General features: G+C 49.3%; 1 protein-coding gene across 1 annotated transcript; it reads left to right on the plus strand.

The window, feature by feature from the left end:
- Positions 1-507: 507 nt before the first annotated feature.
- On the plus strand, positions 508-10256 carry B9D2 (B9 domain containing 2). The gene is made up of 3 exons (XM_032228592.1): positions 508-760; positions 1539-1664; positions 8912-10256. The coding sequence occupies exons 1-3, from the start codon at positions 673-675 to the stop codon at positions 9223-9225; spliced, it is 528 nt and encodes a 175-aa protein (XP_032084483.1). The 5' UTR covers positions 508-672; the 3' UTR covers positions 9226-10256.
- The last annotated feature ends 1062 nt before the right edge of the window (positions 10257-11318 follow it).

The raw sequence follows: 11318 nt of genomic DNA on the forward strand, positions 1-11318 counted from the left end.
ATGTATATGTATACATTTGTACCTTCCTGCACTCTCCTTGGAGAAAGCTTTTGAAATAGATTGAAATTCATTTCTCTCTCTTTATCTCTATCAATATCGTACTATTTATCTATCTATCTATATCTATCTTTCTCTCTCTCTCTCATCTATCTAGCTATATGAATTTCAATTGTATATTTATTTGTGTCTGTGTGTGTTTTAATTGCGCACAGGCCGGAGTCCTTCAGATGGGCAGCCTCAACATTTCACAAATAAACAGGCTGCAATCTGATTTCTCCTTCCCTCAGCCCAAGGAAGGAGGGAAATTACCCATGAAATGAAGAAAGGGAGAAAAAAATGAAACAACCACAACCACAACTCCAAAGCCGCTTCGGTCTTCTGTCCAATCGCCGCCTGCCGGCCCCTGTATTTACCCCACTTCTAGGCCACGCCCCCTCCCCCACGCACCAATCCGGAGGCGGGACGGGCGAGGCGTCTTGACTACCGCGGGAAGGCTCCGCCCCTCCTCCTCCTCGCGCCCCGCTTGGGCCGTTGCTGCGCCGCCTGGATCGTTGCAAGCAACCGGGGCCGAAGCGGGTCCCGGGCGGGGCCTGACCCGGGTTTAGCCCGAGCCCTGCCGCTGCATCGAAGCCTGGTTTCTGCAACCGCTCTGGCTCCGCCCGCCAAAGGGCCATGGCCGAAGTGCACGTCATTGGCCAGATCGTGGGAGCCAGTGGATTCCCCAGCAGTTCCTTGTTTTGCAAATGGGGGATCCACACAGGTGGGTGCGCGGAGGGGTGGGAGGCGGGGGTGTTTCTCTGCGTGGGGGGGGACAGGTGGGGAGGGAGCATCCTGGGGTGCAAAAGGGGCAGTTGGGGGGGGTCCCCGCTTGCAGCCCCCCCCCCCAAGAAAGGGAAGGCTGGTTATTCAGTGGGGAAGGGAAATGCTCCATTCAGGGCAGGGTCTCTGCGAGATATCCTGGACTTGGGCGGGAGGCCACGAGGAAAGGGGAGCTGAAAGGCACCCCAAGAAATGAGATTGTATCGCCATCAAGAGATCCACAACTTGGTGAATGAAAGCAAGGGGGGCTGGACTAGCAGACCTCCAAGGTCCCCTCCAATGCTGTTGAGTAAACTGTAATATGCTGTAAGAATAAAAAGAAAGAAAAGAGCAAATAAAACACACAACTTGTGTGTTGCAATCACGAAATCTACAACTTGATGAATGAAAGCAGGGGGGGTTGGGCTAGAAGACCTCCGAGGTCCCCTCCAATGCTGGAAGCAGGGCAGGATCCGCGGGATATCCTGGACTTGGGTGGGAGGCCACGAGGAAAGGGGAGCCGAAAGGCACCCCAAGAAATGAGCCTCTTAACTCTTGTATTACGATCACAAGAATGAAAGCCGGGGGGGGGGGGGGCTGGACTAGAAGACCTCCGAGGTCCCTCCAACTCTGTTATTCTTTAAAGGTTAAGAGCGCCAGGAGCCAAAGAAAAAGGAATGCAAAGTTGGCTTGCTGGATCCTTGGTGCTCTCTTTAACGACGGCCGGGTTCTTCCCTCAGGTGGAGCCTGGAAGCTGCTCTCGGGGCTTCGTGAGGGGCAAACACAGGTCGACCATCCGCAGTTAGGTGACGTGGCTTATTGGTGCCACCCCATCGATGTCCACTTTGCCACCAAAGGCTTGCAAGGTAAGGAGGAGGAAGCGGGTTGGGGGGGGAGATGGACGTGGCGGAGAGCTGTGAATGGCATCCTGTTGACCACGACTACTGGAGAGCCAGTTGGCCTAGAGATCAAGGCGCCAAGCTAGAAACCAGGAGACTGGGAGTTCTAGTCCCACCCCAGGCAGGAAAGCCATTCTGGATGACTTTGGGCCTTTCACCAGGAGACTGGGAGTTCTAGTCCCACCTCAGGCAGGAAAGCCATTCTGGATGACTTTGGGCCTTTCACCAGGAGACTGGGAGTTCTAGTCCCACCTCAGGCAGGAAAGCCATTCTGGATGACTTTGGGCCTTTCACCGGAGACTGGGAGTTCTAGTCCCACCCCAGGCAGGAAAGCCATTCTGGATGACTTTGGGCCTTTCACCAGGAGACTGGGAGTTCTAGTCCCACCTCAGCAGGAAAAGCCATTCTGGATGACTTTGGGCCTTTCACCAGGAGACTGGGAGTTCTAGTCCCACCTCAGGCAGGAAAGCCATTCTGGATGACTTTGGGCCTTTCACCAGACGACTGGGAGTTCTAGTCCCACCCCAGGCAGGAAGCCATTCTGGATGACTTTGGGCCTTTCACCAGGAGACTGGGAGTTCTAGTCCCACCTCAGGCAGGAAAGCCATTCTGGATGACTTTGGGCCTTTCACCAGGAGACTGGAGTTCTAGTCCCACCCCAGGCAGGAAAGCCATTCTGGATGACTTTGGGCCTTTCACCAGAGACTGGGAGTTCTAGTCCCACCCAGGCAGGAAAAGCCATTCTGGATGACTTTGGGCCTTTCACCAGACGACTCGGAGTTCTAGATCCCACCCCAGGCAGGAAAGCCATTCTGGATGACTTTGGGCCTTTCACCAGGAGACTGGGAGTTCTAGTCCCACCTCAGGCAGGAAAGCCATTCTGGATGACTTTGGGCCTTTCACCAGGAGACTGGGTTCTAGTCCCACCCCAGGCAGGAAAGCCATTCTGGATGACTTTGGGCCTTTCACCAGGAGACTGGGAGTTCTAGTCCCCCCCAGGCAGGAAAGCCATTCTGGATGACTTTGGGCCTTTCACCAGACGACTGGGAGTTCTAGTCCCACCCCAGGCAGGGAAGCCATTCTGGATGACTTTGGGCCTTTCACCAGGAGACTGGGAGTTCTAGTCCCACCCCAGGCAGGAAAGCCATTCTGGATGACTTTGGGCCTTTCACCAGGAGACTGGGAGTTCTAGTCCCACCCCAGGCAGGAAAGCCATTCTGGATGACTTTGGGCCTTTCACCAGGAGACTGGGAGTTCGAGTCCCACCTCAGGCAGGAAAGCCATTCTGGATGACTTTGGGCCTTCACCAGGAGACGTGGGAGTTCGAGTCCCACCTCAGGCAGGAAAGCCATTCTGGATGACTTTGGGCCTTTCACCAAAAGACTGGGAGTTCTAGTCCACTTTAGGAATGAAAACCATTCTGGATGACTTTGGGCCTTTCACCAGGCGCTGGAGTTCTAGTCCCACCCCAGGCAGGAAAGCCATTCTGGATGACTTTGGGCCTTTCACCAGGAGACTGGGAGTTCTAGTCCCACCTCAGCAGAAAGCCATTCTGGATGACTTTGGGCCTTTCACCAGGAGACGGGGAGTTCTAGTCCCACCTCAGCAGGAAAGCCATTCTGGATGACTTTGGGCCTTCACCAGGAGACTGGGAGTTCTAGTCCCACCCCAGGCAGGAAAGCCATTCTGGATGACTTTGGGCCTTTCACCAGGAGACCTGGGAGTTCTAGTCCCACCCCAGGCAGGAAAGCCATTCTGGAATGACTTTGGGCCTTTCACCGGAGACTGGGAGTTCTAGTCCCACCTCAGGCAGGAAAGCCATTCTGGATGACTTTGGGCCTTTCACCAGGAGACTGGAGTTTTAGTCCCACCCCAGGCAGGAAAAGCCATTCTGGATGACTTTGGGCCTTTCACCAAAAGACTGGGAGTTCTAGTCCAACTTTAGGAATGAAAACCATTCTGGATGACTTTGGGCCTTTCACCAGACGACTGGGAGTTCTAGTCCCACCCCAGGCAGGAAAGCCATTCTGGATGACTTTGGGCCTTTCACCAGGAGACTGGGAGTTCTAGTCCCACACCTTAGGCAGGGAAGCCATTCTGGATGACTTTGGGCCTTTCACCAGGAGACTGGGAGTTCTAGTCCCACCTTAGGCAGGGAAGCCATTCTGGATGACTTTGGGCCTTTCACCAGGAGACTGGAGTTCTAGTCCCACCTCAGCAGGAAAGCCATTCTGGATGACTTTGGGCCTTTCACCAGGAGACTGGGAGTTCTAGTCCCACCTCAGGCAGGGAAGCCATTCTGGATGACTTTGGGCCTTTCAACCGGGAGACTGGGAGTTCTAGTCCCACCTCAGGCAGGAAAGCCATTCTGGATGACTTTGGGCCTTTCACCAGGAGACTGGAGTTCTAGTCCCACCTCAGGCAGGAAAGCCATTCTGGATGACTTTGGGCCATTCACCGGAGACTGGGGAGTTCTAGGCCCACCTCAGGCAGGAAAGCCATTCTGGATGACTTTGGGCCTTTGACCAGGAGACTGGGAGTTCTAGGCCCACCTCAGGCAGGCAAGCCATTCTGGATGACTTTGGGCCTTTTACCAGGCGACTGGGAATTCTAGTCCAACTTTAGGAATGAAACCATTCTGGATGACTTTGGGCCTTTCACCAGGCGACTGGGAGTTCTAGTCCCACCCCAGGCAGGAAAGCCATTCTGGATGACTTTGGGCCTTTCACCAGGAGACTGGGAGTTCAGGCAGGGAAGCCATTCTGGATGACTTTGGGCCTTTCACCAGGAGACTGGGAGTCCTAGTCCCACCTTAGGCAGGAAAGCCATTCTGGATGACTTTGGGCCTTTCACCAGGAGACTGGAGTTCTAGTCCCACCTCAGGCAGGAAAGCCATTCTGGATGACTTTGGCCTTTCACCAGGAGACTGGGAGTTCTAGCCACCTCAGGCAGGAAAGCCATTCTGGATGACTTTGGGCCTTTCACCAGGAGACTGGGAGTTCTAGTCCCACCCCAGGCAGGAAAGCCATTCTGGATGACTTTGGGCCTTTTACCAGGAGACTGGGAATTCTAGTCCAACTTTAGGAATGAAAACCATTCTGGATGACTTTGGGCCTTTCACCAGGCGACTGGGAGTTCTAGTCCCACCCCAGGCAGGAAAGCCATTCTGGATGACTTTGGGCCTTTCACCAGGAGACTGGGAGTTCTAGTCCCACCCCAGGCAGGAAAGCCATTCTGGATGACTTTGGGCCTTTCACCAGGAGACTGGGAGTTCTAGTCCCACCTCAGGCAGGAAAGCCATTCTGGATGACTTTGGGCCTTTCACCAGGAGACTGGGAGTTCTAGTCCCACCTCAGGCAGGAAAAGCCATTCTGGATGACTTTGGGCCTTTCACCAGGAGACTGGGAGTTCTAGTCCCACCCTTAGGCAGGGAAGCCATTCTGGATGACTTTGGGCCTTTCACCAGGAGACTGGGAGTTCAGGCAGGGAAGCCATTCTGGATGACTTTGGGCCTTTCACCAGGAGACTGGGAGTCCTAGTCCCACCTTAGGCAGGAAAGCCATTCTGGATGACTTTGGGCCTTTCACCAGGAGACTGGGAGTTTCTAGTCCCACCTCAGGCAGGGAAGCCATTCTGGATGACTTTGGGCCTTTCACCAGGAGACTGGGAGTTCTAGCCCACCTCAGGCAGGAAAACCATTCTGGATGACTTTGGGCCTTTCACCAGGAGACTGGGAGTTCTAGTCCCACCTTAGGCAGGGAAGCCATTCTGGATGACTTTGGGCCTTTCACCAGGAGACTGGGAGTTCTAGTCCCACCTCAGGCAGGGAAGCCATTCTGGATGACTTTGGGCCTTTCACCAGGAGACTGGGAGTCCTAGTCCCACCTTAGGCAGGAAAGCCATTCTGGATGACTTTGGGCCTTTCATCAGGAGACTGGGAGTTCTAGTCCCACCCCAGGCAGGAAAGCCATTCTGGATGACTTTGGGCCTTTCACCAGGCGACTGGGAGTTCTAGTCCCACTTTAAGACAGGAGAGCCAGTCCTTGGGCCAGTCCTTCCCCCTCAGCCTAACCTACTTTACAGGGCTGTTGTTGTGAGGAAAATAGGAGGAGGAAGGTGTGCGGGATCTGTTTGCTGCCTTGAATTATTTGTAAAAATAGCAAAAGCAGAATACAAACAAATATTTGTTTTTTAAAACAATCCCGATGGCATCACCTACGTATGGGATCCTTGGTGCTCTTTTTAAGCAGGTGGCTTCAGAAGAAGTCCAGACAGAAGGTATACAGAAAGCTTTTCCCTTCCCTTTGGAATTCAAAGGTAGACTGCGCTGGCACAGAGAGGCTCCCTTTTTTTCCTCCCCTTCCAGGGCCCTTCCATCACTCCGTTATTAATTCCACCCATCCGGGTAGCATCGGATCCCTGAAGTTAGTAAGCGGCCGTTTGTAATGGTTTTATTTATTAGGTGCTTAATACGAAGCGCGGCAGAGGCGAAAAATAAAGACAACCGATGCCATAAATATTGCAAAGGGTTATAAATCAGGAGGCAAGCAGCTTTCCAAATTAAGTTTCTCAGCTTGAGCAACGCCAGAGCTGTTTGTCTTCCGGAGAGTTCGGTTTTGAAGCTGTTTGTTGGCACAAGGCAGGTTTAAAAGAGGGGGGGGGCAGGCCTTTCCTTGGGAAAAAAATGACCTTTTTGACACCCCCCCCCTTCCAACTCTGCTATTAACCACCTATTTTTCTTCCTAGTTGAATGGACAATGGACAATTATTAAAACTGGCCTCTAGAGTTCCCTTTATTTAGTTCCTGCTTGAGGAAGAGGATAGATTTTGTGCCCGATCCGAGCCAGTGATTCAAAAACCAAAATTGGTCCTAATGATGAAACAAGAACTGGACTAGAAATGGGAAAGCAATAGCAATAGCAGTAGACTTATATACCGCTTCATAGGCCTTTCAGGCCTCTCTAAGCGGTTTACAGAGAGTCAGCATATTGCCCCCAACAATCTGGGTCCTCATTTTACCCACCTCAGAAGGATGGAAGGCTGAGTCAACCCTGAGCCGGTGAGATTTGAACCGCTGACCTGCTGATCTAGCAGTAGCCTGCAGTGCTGCATTTAACCACTGCGCCACCTTGGCTCTTAAAGGGAGAGGACGGGGTGGGTCCAAGGAAATTTGGCTGAATAGACAGAAGAAACAGAAGGATTTGGCTGTTCAGTGGCCCGTGGATTGCGATCATTGTTGGTCCAACTTTAGCAACTTTAAGACGTGTGGACTACAACTCCCAGACTTCCCCAGCCAGCATGGAGCTTTCTTTCTTTCCTTCCTTCCTTCCTTCCTTCCTTCCTTCCTTCCTTCCTTCCTTCCTTCCTTCCTCTTCCTTTTTCTTTCTTTTACTCGCTCCCTTTTCTTTCTTTCCCTCCTTCCTCCCCTCCCTCCCTTTCTTCCTTCTCTCCCTCCCTTCTTCCTTGCTTCCCTCCATTTTCTTTCTTTCTTTCTTCTTTCTTTCTTTCTTTCTTTCTTTCTTTCTTCTTAAGAAAGAAAGAGCCAAGGTGGCGCAGTGGTTAAATGCAGCACTGCAGGCTACTGCTAGATCAGCAGGTCAGCGGTTCAAATCTCACCGGCTCAGGGTTGACTCAGCCTTCCATCCTTCCGAGGTGGGTAAAATGAGGACCCAGATTGTTGGGGGCAATACGCTGATTCTGTAAACCGCTTAGAGAGGCCTGAAAGGCCTATGAAGCGGTATATAAGTCTACTGCTATTGCTATTGCTTTCTTTCTTCCCTCCTTCCCTCCTTTCTTCCTTGAATTTCTACGCCACCCATCTCACCAATTGTCAATTGTCAGCAACTTACAATAGAATAAAAGTTCAAGCGAGCTTTAAAAAGCCATTAAAACCAGAATTTTAAAAAAAATTTCTGATGGACATCAATCCCTTTCAAGGATTGACTTTATACAAATCACTAATGATTTATCTTCTAGGGTGAAGAAGACAAAGATTGCGGCGAGGGTCCTCTTGGATCATAACCCAGTCTGGACGGAACTGGGAAGGGTAGTGCAGACAAGAAGGTCTTGGAGGTCGAATGAGAGTTTATTTAGATATGAAAAGTATATTAATGATTGTAAAAAATTGCCATCTTTGTTCTGAATACGAATAAGGGTATATTCATGGAATTTGTAGGGGATGTAAGTAAAGCATATATGAGAGGAGTACTGATGAATTAAAAAAAATATATATAGACATAAACAAGGGCAAAAACGAAAAGAATTGGAAGAGGAAATCAAAAGAAAAATTTGAAATGTATCCAAATTGTGTTATAGAGGGAAGGAGGTACAAAGGGGACAAAATTAAGGGTTTAGAAATAGACAGATACTTAGATAAAGAGATAAGGCCCCTAGTTAGAGAAGAGTACAGGCAAAAGTTGAACCAACAAATAACTTCTGGGGAAATCCTGCAGGTAATCAAACAATTAAGATTAGGAACAATGTAAACTGCTTAAAGTTTGTGTAATGGTAAGAAGCTGAGTTCAACGCAGAGATTTTACTGACTTTTTTTTTCTCTTTCTTTTTTCTTTCTTTCTTTCTTTTTTAAAAATTTCCTTGGTTTTAATATATCTTAGACTGTGTTTGATAAAAAGCTATACCGTGTACGGGCTCTGGGAAGTCAGGGGGGGGGGAGGGAGGTGGGGTCATAGGGGGGAGGGGGGAAATATAGTATGTCCCAGATTTTAAAGTAACATGATTGCACTTGTATACTGTTGTCTTTTTTAATTCTAGTGTAAAAATAAGAAGCTGAATATATCGATAGATAGTAGAAATACACCGAAGGGAGGAGCAGAGGGAAAGAAGAGGGAGGGGTAGAGAGGGTGGGAGAGAGGATCGGAAGGAGGGTGAGATGGAAGGGAGGGAGTGTATTGGGAGAAAGGAGTGATAGAGGGGGAGGGGAAGTAGGGTAGAGGGGAATGTTGGAGGGGAGAAAGGAAAGTTGAAGGGGGGTGAAAGAAAGGGTGTATGGAGGGTTGAAGTAGTATATTGGGTTTGTATTTTGGGGAGTATTTTTGACAAGGATGGCTGTGTTTATTGCTCAATGTTATATGGCCCCGGTCATGCACAGTATACATGTGACTGTATGAAATGAAAATGAAAATGAAACATATTTGAGGAAAAAAAATTAAATTCAAAACCAACAAGCAGTCTTGTTTTTCCTCTTTCCCCGCCAGGTTGGCCCAAGCTCCACGTCCAGGTGTGGCACCAGGATGCTTTTGGGCGCACCGAACTGTACGGCTACGGCTTCTGCCACGTGCCCTCCAGCCCCGGCTTCCACCAGCTGGACTGCGTCACCTGGCGCCCGCTGGGATCTTGGCAGGAGCAGCTGTCCCAGTGTTTTGTGGGAGGGGGCCCGCAGCTCATCAGCAGCGACCTGATCTACACGGGGGCCGACCGCTACCGCCTGCAGACCAGCGCCATGGGCACCGTGCACTTCCAGCTGGCTGTGCTACTCCGTAACTTCGACCGCTATGGGGTGGAATGCTGAGAGCCGGGGACGGAGCCCCTTCGCTGGGCTTGGAGGTGGAAGATTGGGCCGGTGATGATCCAGGGCACGGCACGGAGGCAGCACAAACCGCCCCTTTCTTGCTCCAAATTTCCCCCAAACGCGTTTCTGGCAAGTCCCAGAACAGATTGATAACAAATCCCCAACACAAACCTCAAAGCAGCCTCTGGCTGCAATTAGCCCAGCACTGTCTGCACCAAGGCTGCACGGCAAGGAACTCCAAATGTATTTGGCAAAACAAGAACAGATCAAGGAGTTCAGGGAGCAAAAGATCCAGGGAATCAGTCCAGAACGCCAAACAAAATGCAAGAACTCCCAACAAACGCCCCTCCCCACAGCATTTCCTTAAGTTTCATTCCCCAGGTGTGCCTTGTGAAGGTGGGAGCGGCACACTCCTCCCGAGTAGCCTGCTCCGTCTGCGCTGATCACGCCTTCTCTGCACTCTCCGGGCTCTCGGATCAGGAGGAGGTGGTTCTTGCTCCTCGCCTGAGCTCTGCCTCTCCTGTTCATCCTTACTTCTTCCGGAAAGCCTTTCTTGGACCGACTCTGCCCTTCCCTTCCCCAGTTTCCTCCAAGGCCAACGGAGCTGCCCTTTTCATCCCTGTCAGATGTTGTTCCATCTGGATGCGGGGGGCATGACAGGTCTGTGAATCCCCAAAGTTCAGGAATCGGAAGGACTTGGGGCGAAAGGGAGGCTGGCCCTCTCCCCCACCTGCTCTGGGAAGGAAGAACACCCCCCCACCCCACCCCGTTTGACCTGCGAGAATCACAAGCCATAACTCTGAACTTTGAGCTCTGTTTTTGCAACCCAAGCTGCGATTCGTTGTTGGGCCCCGGGCTCGTTTTTCTAGTTCCTGATTTCCCTTCCGAGGGGCAGTTTTCAACTTTGGTGATGGTGCTTCTTTCAATCCCATTTGATTCAGTTTTCTTGCATGGAGTTTTTGGGCGCTTGTTCTTCTGTTTTCTCAAGGAGGAAAAAATATATATATATCTATTTTCTCATGAACTTTTAATTGGTTTTCTGTGTGTGTTTGTTTTAAAAAAAAAAACCCCGCTCCTAATGAAAATGCCAGCAGTCTTTCCGTCAACAGTGATCCTGGGTCTGCTTTTGTGCTGTAGGAGGGGGTGCAATTTTTTTCTTCTTCAAATTTGGCAACTTTAAAGGTCTGTGGACTTTCATTTCCCAGAATTCCATTAGCTGGCTAGGGAATTCTGGGAACTGCAGTCCAGACCTCTTAAAGGAGCCGAGTTTCGCACTGGGGTAAGAAAGCTTACCTTTTTATTTGGGAGAAATGAAAATTATCAGATTTAATAGCCTAAATTTGGTCCTATCTTGAGATGCTATAAGAGAGTTGTAATTCTGGCTGTAGCCAGGAGAGGTCACCAAAGCTGTAGTTTTGACAAAACTATAGATAGATGATAGATAGATAGATAGATAGATAGATAGATAGATAGATAGATAGATAGATAGATAGATAGATAGATAGATAGATAGATAGATAGATAGGTGGATGATGGATAGATAGATAGATAGATGATAGATAGATGATGGATGATAGATAGATAGATAGATAGATAGATGATGGATAGATAGATAGATGATAGATAGATAGATAGATAGATAGATAGATAGATAGATAGAGATAGATGATGGATAGATAGATAGATAGATAGATAGATGATAGATGATGGATGATAGATAGATAGATAGATAGATAGATAGATAGATAGATAGATAGATGATAGATAGATAGATGATGGATAGATAGATAGATAGATAGATGATAGATAGATGATAGATAGATGGATAGATAGATAGATAGATAGATAGATAGATAGATAGATAGATAGATAGATAGATAGATGATAGATAGATAGATAGATAGATAGATAGATGATGGATAGATAGATGATAGATAGATAGATGGATAGATAGATAGATGATGGATAGATAGATGGATGGATGGATAGATAGATAGATAGATGTAGATAGATAATGATGGATAGATAGATAGATAGATGATAGATAGATGGATGGATGGATGGATGATAGATAGATTAGATATAGATATAAA

This window comes from Thamnophis elegans, chromosome 12 (assembly GCF_009769535.1).
Source record: "Thamnophis elegans isolate rThaEle1 chromosome 12, rThaEle1.pri, whole genome shotgun sequence".
Lineage (NCBI taxonomy): Eukaryota > Metazoa > Chordata > Lepidosauria > Squamata > Colubridae > Thamnophis > Thamnophis elegans.

Excerpts from the sequence above, each read along its gene's own strand:
- B9D2 (XM_032228592.1), top strand. The coding sequence starts at position 673 with ATGGCCGAAGTGCACGTCATTGGCCAGATCGTGGGAGCCAGTGGATTC. Across the intron at positions 761-1,538 it reads CAAATGGGGGATCCACACAG|GTGGAGCCTGGAAGCTGCTC; the intron begins GTGGGTGCGCGG and ends TTCTTCCCTCAG. Across the intron at positions 1,665-8,911 it reads TGCCACCAAAGGCTTGCAAG|GTTGGCCCAAGCTCCACGTC; the intron begins GTAAGGAGGAGG and ends TTTCCCCGCCAG.